A 21192-nucleotide genomic window follows, 5' to 3' on the forward strand; every position below is an offset into this window, starting at 1 on the left:
TTCTATGACTGTGGGTCTATTTCTGTTTTGTATATAGATTCATTTATATTATTTTTATATTATTTATATTCATTTATATTATTTGTCTACATATAAGTGGTAATCATATAGTTACTTTCTCCGTCTGACTTACTTCACCTAGTACGATAATCTCTAGGTTCATCCATGTTGCTGCAAATGTTCATTATTTCATTCTTTTTATGGCTGAGTAATATTCCATAGTATTACGTACCACATCTTCTTTATCCACTTATCTTTCAATGGGCACTTAAGTTGTTTCCATACCTTGACTATAGTAAGTCTCCCACATATGAACAAATTCTGGTCAGAGAGTGTGTTCATTAAGTCCAGTTTGTTCATAAGTCCAACCAAGTTAGCCCAGGTACCCAACTAACACAATTGGCTATGTAGTACTGTATTGTAATAGGCTTATAATACTTTTTACACAAGTAATACACAAGTTTATTGAGTTATATGAGTTGTTTACGTATTTTGGATATTAACCCCTTGTTGGTCACATCATTGGCAAATATTGTCTCCCATTCTGTAGGGGTTTTTTATTGGTGGTTTCCTTTGGTGTGCAAAAGCTTCTAAGTTTAATTAGGCCTCATTTGTTTATTTTCTTTTGCTTTGGGAGACTGACCTAAGACAATACTGCTGTGATTTATGTCAGAGAATGTTTTGCCTGTGTCCTCTTCTAGGAGTTTTATGATGTCATGGCTTATATTTAGGTCTTTAAACAATTTTGAGTTTATTTTTGTGCATGGTGTGAGGGTATGTTCTAATTTCATTGATTTGTGTGTAGCTGTCCAGCTCCCCCAACACCCCTTGCTGCTGAGACTGTCTTTTCTCCATTGTATATTCTTGCTTCCTTTGGCTTAATTAATTGTGGATGTGTGGGTTTATTTCTGGGCTTTCTACTCTATCCCATTGATCCATATGTCTGATTTTTTACTAGAATGTTTTGATTACTGTAGTATAGTCTGACATCTGAAAGGGTTACACCTTCAGCTTTTTGTTTTATGTCAGGATTGCTTGGGCAGTTCTAGGCTGTTTGTGGTTCTATATAAATTTAAGGATTATTTATTCTAGTTCTGTGAGAAATATCATGGGTATTTTGATAGGGATTGCATCACCTCTGTAGATTGCTTTGGCTAGTGTGGCCGTTTTAGCAGCATTAATTTTTCTGATCCAAGAGCATGGGAAAGAGCGTGATAGGCTACACAGGCCTGCCAAGCTCTTTCCCACTCTTCTTGCTGGCCAGGCTGATATTAAGGAAAAGGACATTCTGGTAAACCCCATGGTAGTGACTGTGGGGACCACACACACGGCCCAGGGGTGGGTTAGGGTGAGTGGTGAGCCCTGGAGTCACACTGTCCCCCAGGTGCCCCCGTGGGACTGGCCTCCGCGACGGTCCTGCAGAATCGCTTTGTCCTTCCCTGGCTTTGCTTTCTCATGCCCTGAAGCAGTTTTATTTCATTTCATGTACTTTATCCAGTCATGTTTTTATCCCACCACCTCTAAGAGTTTAGTATGATGACTGGTTAGTATTTTCTATAAAGGGGACAGTTGTGGAATAAGCTACACAGAAACAGTAGCTTATTACAAATGTGTGTGACTGCTCAGTTCATAGCTCAAAGGCCATGTCTTACTTTGTTTCCGATTTTGCATCCACTGTGCATGGTGAGTTTGAGGGGTTGTGATGAATGTGTTTGAGTTTTCAGCTTTCAAAATAGGAGGGGATGCCATGATTGTACCAATTCCACAGAGTGGTCTAGGTTTGAGCAATAACACTTTCTCAGAGACTAACTTTACTTTCAATTTATTTGGAATACTCTTTTTCATGGCCTATTTTAAAATATCAAAATGCCTAGTTTCTGAGATAGTTCTATGAAAAAGGCTGATTTTTACCTGCTAGACTGATTTTCTTTAGATAATTAGGATGATCAGGGCCTAAAATAGATAGAGCTGTTGCCCCAACCTGTGTTTCTGGCCCTTGGAAGAGTAACACGCCTTCTGTCCTGGCAGGACCGACCAGGCTTGCAGCTGTACCAGCCCCGCGCTCGCATCCCAGCCCGTGACTGTGATGGAAGACACCCGGAGGAGCGCCGCGACAGGAGGAGGGCTGAGGCGGAAGACTCAATGGTGGCTTTAGCCGAGAGGAGCGACGAGGAGGTGAGGGGCGACATGCATGTTGGTGACGTGGGTGGGGGCTCCCCGCCTCAACACTCTGTGGATTCAAGAGGGCGTTCCTTCCGGAAGTGTATAAATTAGCCTGGGATAAAGCCTGCACGCTGAATTTACTCCTCATGAAGAAATGAGAAACCAGAGCTATAAAGGTGCCATAGAAATACAAGAAACCATTCTTAAGTAATCTTTTAAAACTTTGAACAGAGTTACAGATTTTCCCATTTCTGTTATAAACTGGTATATATAATTTAACCAGAACCAAAAGAAAACTAATATTGTGTGAATTCTGAAGCACTTTCAACATGTTGTAGGGATAACGTGGACTTTGAGGTTTACACATTCATAAGTAAATGATCTGTATCTCGTGCCTTTGTTGGTTTTCTGTGAGCTGTAGTTTCTGGGAAGTGAGCAGCTCTCATTCCTTGTAACTCTTGTAATTCAGTCATTTATGTACCTTCTTTCATAAGGATTCACTAAGGCTGTGGTGCTGCTGTCCCTCTGATAGGAACTCTAACTCTGTATACAAAGCCCCAAAGGTCTAATTGTTGCCCTTTTAACAATGTGGCCACTGAATTAACAAAAACAGTTCCATTCTTTTGATGGGGTGCTCATGGTTTATAACATGCATTATTTTGAGAGAGGGATAACTTAGATATGGCATTGGGTTTTTTTCTTTTTGCAGCCTGAGGCAGTTTTAAATAACTTAATGTAGCTTTTTGCAACTGTGTATTCTATAGTGTTTTTTCTTTCGGTGAAATTTTAAATGTTAATGTTTTTGGCACTGTGCTTTGTACCATTTATTAAATAAAAATTTAAGTTGCTATGAATTTGAACTCCAGTTATGATACTTTTCCTATGTAGAATGTTATGTGATAAAAAAAACTGCTTTTTAAAATGTAGCTGTAATCATCTGAATATTTTGATTATATCTATTCCTTATAACATATAAAATATTTATCAGGAAACTGAGATTTGTTATGAAAAAGCTCCACGCCTGTTGGGCAGTCAGTCTGCCAGCACTGCTGAGCTGTAGGTGGGGATGGGGAGAGGAGGGCTTGCTGTGGATTCAGTGAGGTCAGGTGACCCAGCAGCTGCAACTCTGGCTGAAAAGAGCTAGATAGTAAACACTTGAGATTTTACAGGCAATAAGGTTTGTGTAACAACTATTAAACTCTGCCGTCATAGTGGAAAAAGCCACCTTTGAATACATTTACAATAGAAAAATGAATGGGTAGGGCTGTGTTCCTATAAAACTTAATTTATAAAAACAGGAACATTCAATATTTGGCCTGTGGACCACAGTCTGTTAGGGTTCATTTTCAAGATCCATGGTTTAAAGGAATGGTTGTTATACGTTTTGGTTTAAGGAACACTTTGCGTTCTTAAGAATTATTAACAACCACAAAGGACTTTTTTTATCAGCTATTGATGTTTACTGTTGTCAAAATTAAAGCAAAATGTTTAAGCACAAGAATATATAAACATATGTTCCTTTTAGCTGTCAGAGTAATAACCTCACCACACAATTCTACTCCTGGGTATAAATCTGAAAAATCAGAAAACACTAATTCAAAAGATACCTGCACCCCAATGGTCACAGCAGCATTATTTACAGTTGCCAAGGCGTGGAAGCAGCCTGAGTGTCCATCAACAGAAGAGTGGACAAAGAAGAAGGGGTGTACATACCCAGTGGAATACTGCTGCTAAGGCGCTTCAGTCGTGTCCGACTCTGTGCGACCCCATAGACGGCAGCCCACCAGGCTCCCCCGTCCCTGAGATTCTCCAGGCAAGAACACTGGAGTGGAATACTGCTCAGCCATAAAAAAGAAGGAAATTTTTCCATTTGCAGCAACATGGATGGACTTCAAGGGCATTATGTTAAGTGAAATAACTCAGACAAAGATAAATACGATATGATATCACTTATATGTAGGATCTAAAACAGAACACTAGTGAATGAAACAACAACAAAGAACGACTCACAGATACAGAGAACAGTTTAGCCGTTACCAGTGGGGAGAGCAGGGGAAGGAGGGACAAGACAGGGGTAGTCGGTTAAGAGGTGCCAACTGTGGTGTGCAAACCATCGAAGCTACAAGGACGTATTGTACAACACAAGGAATATACCCAGCATTGATAGTAACTATGAATGGAATATAACCTTTAAAAGTTATGAACCACTATGTTGCACACCTGTAACTTATGTAATATTATTGTAATGATAATGTAACTGATGTAATACTGTACATCAACTATGCTTCGATTAGCAATAAGAAAAAGTGGCGGAATGGAGTGACACATTTGCTCATCAAGAGGTCACCATGTGCCTCTGTGTGGAAGGCACTTCTCCAGGCGTCGGCCACAGTGGTGAGCAGAGCAGACCAGCCCCCGACTTCAAAGGCCTCAATACTCTTCCTTTCCCATAAAAGGAATGGAAACCCCTGAAGGCTCACCGGCTTCATCAAATCCTCCACATCACAAATGGCAAAATCAGTCCCCCTAAATCAGGAATTCTTAACCCAAAATCTGTTGGGTGCTCTTGTGACACTGTTGTCCTTCTGACCATCCGTAGCTTCCATAAATTGGGATCATGATATTATGAAAAAACATATTGTACACTTCTGTGGAATGGTCTATATAAGCTTTCATCAGATCCTCAAAGGAATAACTTTTCAGAAGATAAAATTTTTATATATTAGGCTGTCAGTAATCTGGCTTAAGACTAAATATTTAAAAAACTAACATCATGGCATCCAGCCCCATTACTGCATAGCAAATAGAAGGGGAAAAGGTGGAAGTAGTGAGAAATTTCCTCTTTTTGGGCTCCAAAATCTGCGGACAGTGACTGCAGCCATGAAATCAGAAGACAGTTGCTTCTTGGCAGGAAAGCGATGACAAACCTAGACAGTGTGTTGAAAAGCAGAGACGTTACTCTGCCAACATTTGATGTCTTTGAACTGTGATGCTGGAGTAGACTCCTGAAAGTTGCAGCAAGGAGAGCAAACCAGTCAATCTTAAGGGAGATCAACCCTGAATATTCACTGGAAGGACTGATGCTGAAGCTCCTGTATTTTGGTCATCTGATGCAAACAGACGACTCATTGGAAAAGTCCCTAATGCTGGGAAAGACTGTGGGCAGAAGGAGAAGAGGGTGTCAGAGGATGGGATGGCTGGACAGCATCACCGCTGCAATGAGCATGAACTTGGGCAAACTCCAGGAGGTAGTGAGGGACAGGGAGGCCTGGTGTGCTGCAGTCCATGGGGTCACAAAGAGTCGGACACGACTGGGCGACTGAACAGCAACAATAATCCAGCATTAAATTTTCTTCACAATCTTCTTGCCATAAACATAAAATGGAGCAATTCGATATTATTGGCAGAAACTATCACCTAAGTGACCAAGGAGGCCCAAGCTGTGCACTCAGAGCAGAGGTGGAAAGGCCATGGGGTCCTGGTGGCTGTGCTGCAGCAGCTCACCCTGGACTCCCCTCCCTGCGGACAAGGGACAAGTCTTGTTGCTAAAGCAGTCTGAGTCACTGTGTCTGTTTCTTTTGGTTTGAATGCATGAGAAACTTTGTTGCTCTGCTGTGATGATTTTCAGAGAGTGTCCCCCCAGGCCTCAGCAGCTCCTGGGGGTTTATTAGAAATGCATCCTCAAGCCCTGCCTCAGAACTGCTGGTACTCCCGGCTTCCAGCTGACTCTGAGCTGTTTGAGATGCTCCCAGTAAGTTCTTTCTTCTGCTTAAGTCAGCTAGAATTGGTTTCTTTTGCTTAAAACCAAGAATTTCAAAGGAAAACTGATGAACTGGGGAGTAAGGAAATTTGGAGAAAGGAAATTTGGGGAGATAAGTTACATGGCCCTGAGTAAAAATTCCACTAATATTCAGGGATGAGAATCTAGCAGCCTATTCCCTGTGGTGGAAAATGGCTAATTACTGTGGTCACCTAAAACAAACTATTCATCAAGGGCCAGGTTTGAAGAAGCTGCGTTGGCACTGCCACAGAACAGTGTGAAAGGGAAAAGGAATTCAGGATTGTAGGCAGAGCAGCAATTTCTAATAGCACTGAAAGTTTTCAAACAGCAAACACAGTGTCTAAACTGTTCCCACTATAGACATAAGAATTGGGACTTGCTAGGCAGATAATAAAATAATTTATGTCTTACAATCACAGGGTTGAAATAGCCACAAAATGCCTGTGTGGAAGTTGGGTCAATAATCTGGAAAGAATGAGACTATGTATCAGAACTGAGGTCCTTAGCCGGCTTCAGCAGACCCACAGACACCCACCTGAGCGCCACCCCCCCATGCCATTCCCCTCACCAAGGAAGCTGGTTTTCTTCTGCTCCCCCTCCCCACCACCATCTCAGATCTGAAGTAGCCAGTAACAAAGTCGACGTCTAGAGGAAGCCGCTTCCAACCAAACGAACGAGAACGAGCGGGTTTACTAACTCACGCCTACAAACCTGAGGGGAGCACATGCAGGCATGGGTTCCCAGTGTCGGGTTCTAAACAAGAAATTAGGGAGCGCTGGGGTGGGCTGAATTTATGGAGAGCGTGGTGGTTTAAACGTCAGTTCTAGTTGTTCACTCAACTGGACATCGTAAATTCAGTGGCGGCCAAGTGAAGTTCGAGTTTGGCACAGGGCATCTAGGGAGGTACTCCTCAAGCCGACAGGTGCCTCCATCTGGGAGGAGTCCACAGAGCTCAGGTAAAAGACAACTGAAAAATTTTAAAGCCTTTAATTATGTGTGAAAGTGAAAGTCGCTCAGTCCTGTCCGACTCTTTGTGACCCCATGGACTATTAAGTCCATGGAATTCTCCAGGCCAGAAAACTGGAGTGGGTAGCCGTTCCCTTCTTCAGGGGATCTTCCCGACCCAGGGATTGAACCCAGGTCTCTCGCACTGCAGGCGGATTCTTTACCAGCTGAGCCACCCGGAAGCGCACATACTGGACCACCAGGGAAGTCTGAAAAGTTTTCTTTTAAAGCTATTAAGTCCGGTCAAATGTATGGATCATTTTGCTACAAAAACAAAAACCTGAAGATTTCCTAGAATGAACCCGTTACTATTTAAAGTTAGACTATTTCCAGAAATTAAAAGAACAGACAATATTCAGAATTTGGTATGAAAGTGAGGATAAAATAAAAAATAAAGGAATAGACTAGAGATGCCTGCAACTGAGGTAATGGATGCCGTCTGTTCTCACAGGGAACCCAGCGGCCAGCCGCTTTCCTCCTCGCGCAGCTCCGTCGCGGCCGGGCACTCAGGAGCTGTCAACGGGAAAGAACTCGGCCAAAGGCAGAAATAAACCCAGGACTCAGTAGCCGGGCGCTCGACCCCGCGGGAAGCACAAAGGGTTAGGGTTAGCGCGCGGACAGCGGAGACCAGCTCCAGCACCGCCGGCTCCCGGAGCTTCGGGGCGGGGCCGGGGCGGGAGGCGCGTCACTTCCGGGCGCGGGAGGGCCGCCGGGGGCCGCCGCGCTCCGCAGGGGCGCCTGAGACCAGCGATCTGATTGGTCTGCGCAGGGGGCGCGGCGCCAAAGTCGCGTGAGCGCGCGCCCGCCCGTCCTGGGGCCGCGCGCACGTTCGCGCGTCCGGAGCCGCGCCTGCGCCTGGCCGCCATTCGGGAGGCCCCCGCGCCGCAGGCCTTGGCGAAGCCACCGGGACCGCGAGCTTCCCCCCTCTTTCCCGGCCCGGACGCCGGCCGCGGCCCGCTGGTGAGAAGCGCGGCGGGCGGGGAGGGCCGTCCCCGGACCGCCGCCCCAAGGAGGCTTGGGCCTGCCGCCGACGAGGGCCCCGGGCGCGGCCGCGGGCCGGGTGGGGCCGCGGGGCTTGGGGCGGGAGCCGTGCGTCATCCCGCCCGAGGTCGGAAACGTTTTGTTTCAAACCGCGCAGGGGTGACGGAACCCGGGCCCACGAGCTCCTCGTTCTGGAGGCGGTTTCCTCTGCCCCTCGGCTGCGTGGGCTTTGTCATTACTGCCGCTTGGAAGTCAGGGGGCAACCCGCGGAGTCGGGTAATCTGTATCTGATAACTCAGAAACAAAAAGCCGTTTAAAAGTGGGCAAAGGACTTCAGTGGGTATTTCTCCTGAGATGTGCAGATGGCCCCAGAGCACATCGAAGGATGGCCCTTAGCTATCAGCGTTGTGAAAATGGAAACCAGCATGCGATACCTCTTCCCCCTCGCTAATACTGGTAAAAAAAAAAAAAAAAAATTCCAAAGTGTTGATGACGACTTGGAGAAATTGTAACAGTCCTAATTTGCTGGCTGGGAAGTGAAATGATGCGGCTATCAGCTATGGAAAATGGTTTAGAAATTACCGTTTGAAGTTACCAGTATGATCCAGCAGTTCCCCTCCTAGGTATAAATTCCAAAGAATTGAAAGCAGAGACCCAGGTACTTGTACACCAGTGTCCATAGCAGCCTTATTCAGAGTAGCCAAAAAGAGGGTTTCTCTGGTGGCTCAGTGAGGAAAGAATCTGGCTGCAATACAGGAGACCTGGGTTCGATCCCTGGGTTGGGAAGATCTCCTGGAGGAGGGCATGGCAACCCACGCCAGTGTTCTTGCCTGGAGAATCCCATGGACAGAGGAGCCTGGCGGGCTGCAGTCCATGGGGTGGCAAGGAGTCGGACAGGACTGAGTGACTAAGCACAGCATAGTTTTTGTTCAACCAGAGTAGCCAAAGGAGGTAACAATCTAAATGACTGTCAACAGATGAGTGGGGAAAAAAGTTGTGTATACAGTGGACTGCTGCATATCCTTGAAAAAATGAAATTATGATGTATGCTTCAGTATATACATGCTAAGTAAAAAAAGCCAGGCACAAAACCCCCAATATTTTATGATTCCTCTCAAAGAGGGAATTGTTGAATGGGTATAGAATTTCTGTTTGTGATGATGAAGATTTTGGAAATGGATAATGGAAACAGCCATACAACATTGTGAATGTACTTAATGCCACAAGATTATGCATTTAAAAATGGTAAGTTGAATGGTATATTCATTTTTAAAGTGGTAAGAAGAATGGTAAAGTTTATGTTGTATTTTATCACAGTTTTTAAAAATGTATACAGAAAAGCTAAACTACAGAGACAGTGGTTGTGAGGAACACAGGGAATTGTTACAACAGTGAAATTAGTGTGTGTGGGTCTGTAATAGATACATGACGGGATATATTTGTGAAAACGCATTTGAGCTGCATAACATACTGGAGTGATGCTTGTTGTATACTATGGACTTTAGTTAACAATAACATATTTGTTTATTGGTTGTAACAAATTTACCACCTTAATACGGAGTGTTAATAATAGAAATGATGTGCAGAGGAGGAAAGGAGATATATGAGAACACAGAACTTTCTGTTCAATTTTTTTTAAACCTAAAACTTCTCTAATATTTTTAAAACAGCAAAGATATAGAGCAGTGCTGTTGTGTATATACGTTGTTGTTTAGTCGCTAAGTCATGTCGGACTCTGGGACCCCATGGACTGTAGCCTGCCAGGCAAGAATACTGAAGTGGGTTGCTGTTTCCTTCTCCAGGGGTTCTTCTGAATGTTTGATAAATTTCATGTAATTGCTTTTGGCCCATTTACTGGCTTTTCAAGATCTTACTACTGCTGCTGCTGCTGCTGCTAAGTCGCGTCAGTCGTGTCCGACTCTGTGCGACCCCATAGACGGCAGCCCACCAGGCTCCTCCGTCCCTGGGATTCTCCAGGCAAGAATACTGGAGTGGGTTGTCATTTCCTCCTCCAGTGCATGAAAGTGAAAAGTGAAAGTGAAGTCGCTCAGTCGTGTCCGACTCTTCGCGACCCCACGGGCTGCAGCCTACCAGGCTCCTCCGTCCATGGGGTTTCCCAGGCAAGAGTACTGGAGTGGGGTGCCATTGCCTTCTCCATCAAGATCTTCCTAAATTCTGCTATATTAATTTGGTTGAGGTATTTGAGAAAGAACCCTGGATAGATAGCAGAACATTATTGTGGTCCTTCATCAGATGCTGACTATTTGCCTGACCTTGAGTAAGTTATTAATGTCTAGGTTTGAATTTCCTCAACTGTAAAGTTTGCTTATTCCTGAAGCGTAAAAATCCATGCTTCAGGATTCGACGAATTCTTGGCAAGCATTTTTGCCTCCTGCTGGTTGTGGAAGCATTTTCCCTGCAAAAAGTTGTTGAGATGCTTGAAGAAGTGGTAGTCGGTTGGCGAGAGGTCAGGTGAATATGATGGATGATGCAAAACTTCCTAGCCCAGTTCACTCAACTTCTGAAGCATTGGTTGTGTGACATGTGGTTGATCATTGTTGTGGAGAAGAAGTGGGCCCTTTCTGTTGACCAGTGCCAGCTGCAGGTATTGCAGTTTGGGGTGCATCTCATGAATTTGCTAAGCATACATCTCAGATGTAATGATTTTGCCGGGATTCAGAAAGCTATAGTGGATCAGATGGGCAGCAAACCACCAAACGATGACCGTGACCTTTTTCTTGGTGCAAGTTTGGCTTTGGGAAGTGCTTTGGAGCTTCTTCTCAGTCCAACCACTGAGCTGGTCATCGTTGATCGTTGTATAAAATCTACTTTTTGTCTCACATCATAATCTGATGGAGAAATGAGTCATTGTTGGATAGAATAAAAGAAGACGACACTTCAAAATGATGATTTCTTTTGATTTGTGCTCAGTTGATGGGCTGGCCACTTATCAAGCCTTTTCACCTTTCCCATTTGCTTCAAATTCTGAACAACTGTAGAATGGTTGATGTTGAGTTTTTTGGCAACTTCTTGTGCAGTTGTAAGAGGATCAGGTTCGATGATCGTCTCAATTGATCATTGTCAACTTTGGTGACCGGCCACTGCACTCCTCATCTTCAAGGCTCTTGTCTCCTTTGCAAAACTTCTTGAACCACCACTGCACTCTAGTTTTGTTAGCAGATTCTGGACCAAATACATTGTTGATGCTACGAATTGTCTCTGGCGCACTTTATGACCCATTTTGAACTCGAATAAAAAAACCATTTGAATTCGCCTTTTGTCTTAACGTCATTTCCCTAGTCTAAAATAAACAGCAAGTAATGTCATTAGCAAAAAAAGCCATAAAGTGAGAAATGTATGTAAAAATGATGTATATTGTGACCACGTGTATTTAAGAATGTATTCCAATATCAAACAGCAAAGTTTAACAATGCAAAACAACACTTTTGCACCAGCCTAGTACTTTAATGGCTGCATTCACCATCCGCAGTGATTTTGATGCCCAAGAAAATAAAATCTGTCACAGCTTCCACTTTTTCTCCTATTTACCATGAAGGGATGGGACTAGATGTCATGATCTTAGTTTTTTGACTGTTGAGTTTCAAGCCAGCTTTTTCACTCTTCTCTTTCACCCTCATCAAGAAACTCTTTAGTTCCTCTTTGCTTTCTGCTATTAGAGTAGTGGTATCATCTGTATATCTGAGGTGGTTGATATTTCTCTGGCAGTCTTGATTCTAACTTATGATTCATCCAGCCCAGCATTTTGCGTGATGTACTCTGTATATACATGACTACTGGAAAAACCATAGTTCATCAGGCACTCTATCAGATCTAGTCCTTTAAATCTATTTCTCACTTCTACTGTATAGTCATAAGGGATTTGATTTAGGTCATACCTGAATGGTCTAGTGGTTTTCTCCCCTTTCTTCAATTTCAGTCTGAATTTGGCAATAAGGAGTTCATGATCGGAGCCACAGTCAGCTCCCGGTCTTGTTTTTGCTGACTGTATAGAGCTTCTCCATCTTTGGCTGCAAAGAATATAATCAATCTGATTTCGGTGTTGACCATCTGGTGATGTCCACGTGTAGAGTATTCTCTTGTGTTGTTGGAAGAGGATGTTTGCTATGACCAGTGCGTTCTCTTGGCAGAACTCTATTAGCCTTTGCCCTGCTTCAATCTGTACTCCAAGGCCAAATTTGCCTGTTACTCCAGGTGTTTCTTGACTTCCTACTTTTGCATTCCAGTCCCCTATCATGAAAAGGACATCTTTTTGGGGTGTTAGTTTTAGAAGGTCTTGTAGGTCTTCATAGAACTGTTCAACTTCAGCTCCTTTGGCGTTACTGGTTGGGACATAGACTTGAATTACCGTGATACTGAATGGTTTGTCTTGGAAACGAACAGAGATCATTCTGTCGTTTTTGAGATTGCATCCAAGTACTGAATTTCGGACTCTTCTGTTGACTGTGATGGCTACTCCGTTTCATCTAAGGGATTCCTGCCCGCAGTAGTAGATATAATGGTCATCCTAGTTGAATTCACCCATTCCATTCCATCTTAGTTCACTGATTCCTAGAATGTCGATGTTCACTCTTCTCATCTCCTATTTGACCACTTCTAGTTTGCCCTGATTCATGGACCTAACATTCCAGGTTCCTGTGCAATATTGCTCTTTACAGCATCGAATCTTGCTTCTATCACCAGTCCTATTCACAACTGGGTGTTGTTTTTGCTTTGGATCCATCCCTTCATTCTTTCTGTAGTTATTTCTCCAGTGATCTCCAGTAGCATAGTGGGCACCTACTGACCTGGGGAGTTCATCTTTCAGTGTCCTATCTTTTTGCCTTTTCATACTCTTCATGGGGTTCTCAAGGCAAGAATACTGAAGTGGGTTGCCATTCCCTTCTCCAGTGGACCACATTCTGTCAGGTTTGTGACATTGTCCAGGAGACAGGAATCAAGACCATCCCCAAGGAAAAGAAATGCAAAAGCAAAATGGCTGTCTGAGGAGGCCTTACAAATAGCTGTGAAAAGACAGGAAGCGAAAAGCAAAGGAGAAAAGGAAAGATATACACATTTGAATGCAGAGTTCCAAAGAATAGCAAGAAGAGATAAGAAAACGTTCCTCAGTAATCAGTGCAAAGAAATAGAGGAAAACAATAGAATGGGAAATACTAGAGATCTCTTCAAGACAATTAGAGATACCAAGGGAACATGTCATGCAAAGATGGGCTCAATAAAGGACAGAAATGGTAGGGACCTAACAGAAGCAGAAGATATTAACAAGAGGTGGCAAGAATACACAGAAGAACTGTACAGAAAAGATCTTCACGACCCAGATAATCACGATGGTGTGATCACTCACCTAGAGCCAGACATCCTGGAATGTGAAGTCAAGTGGGCCTTAGGAAGCATCACTACAAACAAAGCTAGTGGAGGTGATGTAATTCCAGTTGAGCTATTTCAAATCCTGAAAGATGCTGCTGTGAAAGTGCTGCACTCAATATGTCAGCAAATATGGAAAACTCAGCAGTGGCCACAGGACTGGAAAAGGTCAGTTTTCATTCCAATCCCAAAGAAAGGCAATGCCAAAGAATGCTCAAACTACCGCACAGTTGCACTCATCTCACACGCTAGTAAAGTAATGCTCAAAATTCTCCAAGCCAGGCTTCAGCAATACGTGAACCGTGAACTTCCAGATGCTCAGCTAGTTTTAGAAAAGGCAGAGGAACCAGAGATCAAACTGCCAACATCCGATGGATCATCGAAAAAGCAAGAGAGTTCCAGAAAAACATCTATTTTTGCTTTATTGACTATGCCAGCGCTTTTGACTGTATGGATCACAATAAACTGTGGAAAATTCTGAAAGAGATGGGAATACCAGACCACCTGACTTGCCTCTTGAGAAACCTGTATGCAGGTCAGGAAGCAACAGTTAGAACTGGACATGGAACAACAGACTGGTTCCAGATAGGAAAAGGAGTACGTCAAGGCTGTATATTGTCACCCTGCTTATTTAACTTCTCTGCAGAGTACATCATGAGAAACGCTGGGCTGGAGGAAGCACAAGCTGGAATCAAGATTGTCGGGAGAAAGATCAGTAACCACAGATATGCGGATGACACCACCCTTATGGCAGAAAGTGAAGAAGAAGTAAAGAACCTCTTGATGAAAGTGAAAGAGAAGAGTGAAAAAGTTGGCTTAAAGCTCAACATTCAGAAAACTTAAGATCATGGCATCTGGTCCCATCATTTCATGGGAAATAGATGGGGAAACAGTGGAAACAGTGGCTGACTTTATTTTTCTGGGCTCCAAAATCACTGCAGATGGTGATTGCAGCTATGAAATTGAAAGACGCTTATTCTTTGGAAGAAAACTTATGACCTACCTAAACAGCATATTAAAAAGCAGAGACATTACTTTGTCAACAAAAGTCCATCTAGTCAAGGCTATGGTTTTTCCAGTGGTCATGTATGGGTGTGGAGAAGGAAATGGCAACCCACTCCAGTACTCTTGCCTGGAAACTCCCATGGATGGAGAAGCCTGGTAGGCTGCAGTCCATGGGGTCGCTAAAGGTTGGACATGACTGAGCGGCTTCACTTTCACTTTTCACTTTTATGCATTGGAGAAGGAAATGGCAACCCACTCCAGTGTTCTTGCCTAGAGAATCCCAGGGACGGGGGAGCCTGGTGGGCTACCGTCTATGGGGTCGCACAGAGTCGGACACGACTGAAGTGACTTAGCAGCATGTATGGATGTGAAGTTGGACTATAAACAAAGCTGAGCGCCAGAGAATTGATGCTTTTGAACTGTGGTGTTGGAGAAGACTCTTGAGAGTCCCTTGGACTGCAAGGAGATCCAACCAGTCCATCGTAAAGGAGATCAGTCCTGGGTGTTCACTGGAAGGACTGACGTTGAAGCTGAAACTCCAATACTTTGGCCACTTGATGCGAAGAGCTGACTCACTGGAAAAGACCCTGATGCTGGGAAAGATTGAGGGCAGGAGGAGAAGGGGACGACAGAGGATGAGATGGCTGCATGGCATTACCAACTCGATGGACATGGGTTTGGATGGACTCAGGGAATTAGTTGGTCATGGACAGGGAGGCCTGGCGTGCTGCGTTTCATGGGGTCGCAAAGAGTCAGACACGACCAAGCGACTGAACTAAACTGAACTGGAAAAACCATATCCTTGACTAGACGGAGCTTTCTTGACAAAGTAATGTCTCTGCTTTTTAATATGCTGTCTAGGTTGGTCATAACTTTCCTTCCAAGGAGTAAGTGTCTTTTAATTTCATGGCTGCGATCACCATCTGCAGTGATTTTGGAGCCCAGAAAAATAAAGTCAGCCGCTGTTTCCCCATCTGTTTGCCATGAAGTGATGGGACTGGATGCCATGATCTTAGTTTTCTGAATGTTGAGTTTTAAGCCAACTTTTTCACTTTCCTCTTTCACTTTCATCAAGAGGTTCTTTAGTTCTTCTTCACTTTCTGCCATAAGGGTGGTGTCATCCGCATATCTGTGGTTATTGATCTTTCTCCCGGCTTGATTCCAGCTTGTGCTCCCTCCAGCCCAGCGTTTCTCATGATGTACTCTGCAGAGAAGTTAAATAAGCAGGATGACAATATACAGCCTTGACGTACTCCTTTTCCTATCTGGAACCAGTCTGTTGTTCCATGTCCAGTTCTAACTGTTGCTTCCTGACCTGCATACAGATTTCTCAAGAGGCAGGTCAGATGGTCCGGTAGTCCCATCTCTTTCAGAGTTTTCCACAGTTTATTGTGATCCACACAGTCAAAGGCTCTGGCATAGTCAATAAAGCAGAAATTGATGTTTTTCTGGAACTCTCTTGCTTTTTCGATGATCCATCGGATGTTGGCAGTTTGATCTGTGGTTCCTCCGCCTTTTCTAAAACCAGCTGAGCGTTTGGAAGTTCACGGTTCACATATTGCTGAAGCCTGGCTTGGAGAATTTTGAGCATTACTTTACTAGCGTGTGAGATGAGTGCAATTGTGCGGTAGTTTGAGCATTCTTTGGCATTGCCTTTCTTTGGGATTGGAATGAAAACTGACCTTTTCCAGTCCTGTGGCCACTGCTGAGTTTTCCATATTTGCTGACATATTGAGTGCAGCACTTTCACAGCAGCATCTTTCAGGATTTGAAATAGCTCAACTGGAATTACATCACCTCCACTAGCTTTGTTTGTAGTGATGCTTCCTAAGGCCCACTTGACTTCACATTCCAGGATGTCTGGCTCTAGGTGAGTGATCACACCATCGTGATTATCTGGGTCGTGAAGATCTTTTCTGTACAGTTCTTCTGTGTATTCTTGCCACCTCTTGTTAATATCTTCTGCTTCTGTTAGGTCCCTACCATTTCTGTCCTTTATTGAGCCCATCTTTGCATGACATGTTCCCTTGGTATCTCTAATTGTCTTGAAGAGATCTCTAGTATTTCCCATTCTATTGTTTTCCTCTATTTCTTTGCATTGATTGCTGAGGAAGGTTTTCTTATCTCTCCTTGCTATTCTTTGGAACTTTGCATTCAAATGGGTGTATCTTTCCTTTTCTCCTTTGCTTTTCGCTTCCGGTCTTTTCACAGCTATTTGTAAGGCCTCCTCTGACAGCCCTTTTACTTTTTTGCATTTCTTTTCTTTGGGGATGGTCTTGATCCCTGTCTCCTCTACAGTGTCATGAACCTCCATCCATAGTTCATCAGGCACTCTGTCTATCAGATCTAGTCCCTTAAATCTATTTCTCACTTCCATGTAGAATCATAAGGGATTTGATTTAGGTCATAGCTGAATGGTCTAGTGGTTTTCCCCGCTTTCTTCAATTTAAGTCTGAATTTGGCCAAAGAAAATCAGTCCTGGGTGTTCATTGGAAGGACTGATGTTGAAGCTGAAACTCCAGTATTTTGGCGATTTGATCTCTGGTTCCTGATGCGAAGGGACCAACATTTTGGCCACCTAATGCAAAGAGCTGACTCATTTGAAAAGACCGTGATGTTAGGAAAGATTGAAGGCAGGAGGAGAAGGGGATGACAGAGGATGAGATGGTTAGATGGCCTCACCGACTCAATGGACATGAGTTTGGGTAAACTCCTGGAGTTGGTGATGGACAGGGAGGCCTGGCGTGCTGCAGTTCATGTGGTCGCATAGAGTCGGACATGACTGAGCGACTGAACTGAACTGAACTCTATGTAATTCCATACTGGATCATTAAATTGAAACTCAACGAGGGTGGTGTTGTGGGTGTTATCTACTGTAATCTTTGGTGTCATTTTATTAAAGTTAATGTCTAGGCTTTGGATCCGACCTCTGTTGCTGTTGGAAGGGGCAGGATAGTGAGAGGAATTACCAGAATTCTATTATGGAGGGCACAGATTTTCACAGTGAAGTAATTTTGATTACCCTTCCTTTTGTTTTTTTCAGGTTCAACTTCTCATTTTTGTCCTTAATGTACTGTACATTGTTTTCTGTGGTCTAGTCAAAAAGCCATGTACACTTGCCTGATTTTTGAAGACCCCTTTTAAGAATTCTTCTAAGATAGCTGGTAAGTCTACTAATGAAAAAACATGTTGTTCTGTATTTCTTCCCTGTTCTAAAAGTACTTGTTCTGAATTTATACAGTGATATTCTAGCAGCATTGCTTTGCATATATTTTTGTGTGCTTTTAACATTTCTCACTTTCTAACATTTAAGAGAATATTTTATGATGAGTGCATTTTTTAAAAGTGCTTGGAGTTCTTAAGTGAAAACGTTAAAAGCATGCATACCCATGTTGATAGTGGTATATGAACATGTATTAATTATGTTAGTTACAGAATCTGTTTTAGCAGTTGTTGGATCCATGCTAAGAAGAGCATACCAGATATAACTGGTGGAGAATAGAATAGAGTCCAGAATAGAATCACAAAACTTAGTAATTGTTAAATAGAATGCTGCATGTCAGAAAAAGAACATTATATGTCATTGATTACATGTGTAATCAGTGTTGAGATGAGAACTATCCATTTGGGGTCAAAAACAGGCTCGATACCAGAGAATTAAAGATACACATATGTAAGAAGAGAATGAAGTTATCATTATCATAGGAAGAATATTGAGTTATTAAAAAAATATTTGAGTGAGAAGGCATAATTTAAAACACAGTCATAAGAGAAACAGTTTTAAGTTTCTAATTTTTGTGTAAACCAGTTGTATTGGGTTGGCCAAAAAATTCTTTTGGATTTTCCCTGGCAGTGGCACCCCACTCCAGTACTCTTGCCTGGAAAATCCCATGGACGGAGGAGCCTGGTAGGCTGCAGTCCATGAGGTCGCTAAAAGTCGGACACGACTGAGCGACTTCACTTTGACTTTTCACTGTCATGCATTGGAGAAGGAAATGGCAACCCACTCCAGTGTTCTTGCCTGGAGAATCCCAGGGATGGGGGAGCCTAGTGGGCTGCAATCTATGGGGTCGCACAGAGTCGGACACTACTGAAGCGACTTAGCAGCAGCAGCAGCATGATATGTTATGGAAAACCTGAATGAATATTTTGGCCAACCCAATATGTAGTTTCGGAAAAAAATAAAAAGTCAAATAAAGTTAAGAGACAAATGGTAAATTGAGAAGATAGTTTCCATAAAATGGCTGACTTCTTTTATATACAAAGACTATTTACAAATAATTAAGAAAAATGCATCAAGTACATCCTAGAAAAAAGATATACATGTGGCTGATAAAAGGGAAGATACTCAGTCTTTCTCATTAGAGAACATTAAAACAATAGTGAGACATCAGTTTTCACCTAAGGAGTAGCAGGGATTTGAAGTTTAATGATCCTCTGATGATGAGGGAGTTGGGAATTATTGAATTATTCCTCACAGTTGCTATATAAGGTATGTGATAGTACTGCAGGTTTTTGAGAGTTTAGTAAAACATCAGTTTCAGTTGCAAATAGCCTTCGAAACATTTCTAGGAATTTCCCCTACAAAAATACCCTCACATTCAAAGATCTGTATAAGGGATTCCAGTGCTTACCCTGTGTGTAAAGACACCCTAGGAAAGGCCTTCTCATTTGGCAGAGCCCCTGCGACCTCTGTGTGCCCTCACTGTAGAAGCAGAAAGTTGGTCCAGGTGCTTTCAGAATCACCAAACATGTTCCTCTCACCTCCCTGGAGTCTGGCCCTGTTGTTTCTCCTGAGCCACAGACTTCTCTTCCTTAAATGGAAGCTTATTGCTGAAAAATATGTTTAATACCTCATTTGTATAGAATGTATTTGTGCCCTTTTGTAAACATAGAACTTCTCTTTAGTGATACATAAGTACAGTGACTACTCCTGGGAAGTGATACTGTGTGAAGGTCTTGTCTGCATGAATGAGTATGTGAGTTTCTCTTAACTTTTACCACCTAAGAAGATTAGCTTAAAAGTTTAAAAGTCCTGTTTTCTGGCAAGCAAGTTGCCTCAAGGGTGTCCTGCATCTGAATTGCTGTTCTTGGCAAAGTCCTTCACTTCATTTACGACCCCCGCTTGAGAGCCTTCTGTGTTGTCTTCCACATTCTTACCTTCTAAACTCATGTAAGCACCATATTGTAAGACCAAACACCTGGAAAAGCATCAGTTCAGTTCAGTCGCTCAGTCGTGTCTGACTCTTTGCGACCCCATGAATTGCAGCACGCCAGGCCTCTCTGTCCATCACCAACTCCCGGAGTCTACCCAAACCCATGTCCATTGAGTCGGTGATGCCATCCAACCATCTCATCCTCTGTCGTCCCCTTCTCCTCCCGTCCCCAATCCTTCCCAGCATTAGGGTCTTTTCCAATGAGTCAACCCTTCGCATGAGGTGCCCAAAGTATTGGAGTTTCAGCTTCAACATCAGACCTTCCAATGAACACCCAGGATTGATCTCTTTTAGGATGGATTGATTGGATCTCCTTGCAGTCCAAGGGACTCTCAAGAGTCTTCTCCAACACCACAGTTCAAAAGCATCAATTCTTCAGCGCTCAGCTTTCTTCACCGTCCAACTCTCACATCCATACATGACCACTGGAAAAACCATAGCCTTGACTAGACGGACCTTTGTTGGCAAAGTAATGTCTCTGCTTTTAAATATGCTATCTAGGTTGGCCATAACCTTCCTTCCAAGGAGTAAGCGTCTTTTAATTTCATGGCTGCAGTCACCATCAGCAGTGATTCTGGAGCCCCCAAAAATAAAGTCTGACACTGTTTCCACTGTCTCCCCATCTATTTCCCATGAAGTGATGGGACCAGATGCCATGATCTTAAGTTTTCTGAACGTTGAGCTTTAAGCCAAATTTTTCACTCTTCTCTTTCACTTTTATCAAGAGGTTCTTTAGTTCTTCTTCACTTTCTGCCATAAGGGTGGTGTCATCCGCATATCTGAGGTTATTGATATTTCTCCCGGCAATCTTGATTCCAGCTCGTGTTTCTTCCAGCCCAGGGTTTCTCATGATGTACTCTGCATATAAGTTAAATAAGCAGGGTGACAATATACAGCCTTGACGTACTCCTTTTCCTATTTGGAACCAGTCCGTTGTTCCATGTCCAGTTCTAACTGTTGCTTCCTGACCTGCATACAGGTTTCTCAAGAGACAGGTCAGATGGTCTGGTATTCCTATCTCTTTCAGAATTTTCCACAGTTTATTGTGATCCACACAGTCAAAGGCTTTGGCATAGTCAATAAAGCAGAAATAGATGTTTGTCTGGAACTCTCTTGCTTTTTCGATGATCCAGCGGATATTGGCAATTTGATCTCTGGTTCCTCTGCCTTTTCTAAAACCAGCTTGAACATCTGGAAGTTCACGGTTCACGTATTGCTGAAGCCTGGCTTGGAGAATTTTGAGCATTACTTTACTAGCATGTGAGATGAGTGCAATTGTGCGGTAGTTTGAGCATTCTTTGGCATTGCCTTTCTTTGGGATTGGAACGAAAACTGACCTTTTCCAGTCCTGTTGCCACTGCTGAGTTTTCCAAATTTGCTGGCATATCGAGTGCAGCACTTTCACAGCATCACCTTTGAGGATTTGAAATAGCTCAACTGGAATTCCATCACCTCCTCTAGCTTTGTTCGTAGTGATGCTTTCTAAGGCCCACTTGACTTCACATTCCGGGATGTCTGGCTCTAGGTGAGTGATCACACCATCGTGATTATCTGGGTCGTGAAGATCTTTTTTGTACAGTTCTTCTGTGTAGTCTTGCCACCTCTTCGTAATATCTTCTGCTTCTGTTAGGTCCATACCATTTCTGTCCTTTATCGAGC

The 21192-nt window shown here is 43.3% G+C and overlaps 1 protein-coding gene across 5 annotated transcripts in view; it reads left to right on the top strand.

Moving 5' to 3' along the window:
• Positions 1-21192, top strand: part of UPF3A (UPF3A regulator of nonsense mediated mRNA decay) — a 41886-nt gene that overhangs the window by 16295 nt on the left and 4399 nt on the right. For 2 of the 5 annotated variants that reach the window (XM_081550959.1, XM_081550960.1), the window contains exons 10-11: positions 2029-2175; positions 17361-17481. In XM_081550959.1, coding sequence (XP_081407085.1) covers positions 2029-2175; positions 17361-17441 — 228 coding nt within the window. In that variant the 3' untranslated portion in view covers positions 17442-17481. Of the gene's footprint in view, positions 1-2028; positions 3018-7400; positions 7910-17360; positions 17482-21192 lie in introns of those variants that run through there. The other 3 variants (XM_081550957.1, XM_081550958.1, XR_014071471.1) reach the window with 2 other exon arrangements.

This window comes from Giraffa tippelskirchi, chromosome 12 (assembly GCF_054371585.1).
Source record: "Giraffa tippelskirchi isolate mGirTip1 chromosome 12, T2T-mGirTip1v1.2.pri, whole genome shotgun sequence".
Lineage (NCBI taxonomy): Eukaryota > Metazoa > Chordata > Mammalia > Artiodactyla > Giraffidae > Giraffa > Giraffa tippelskirchi.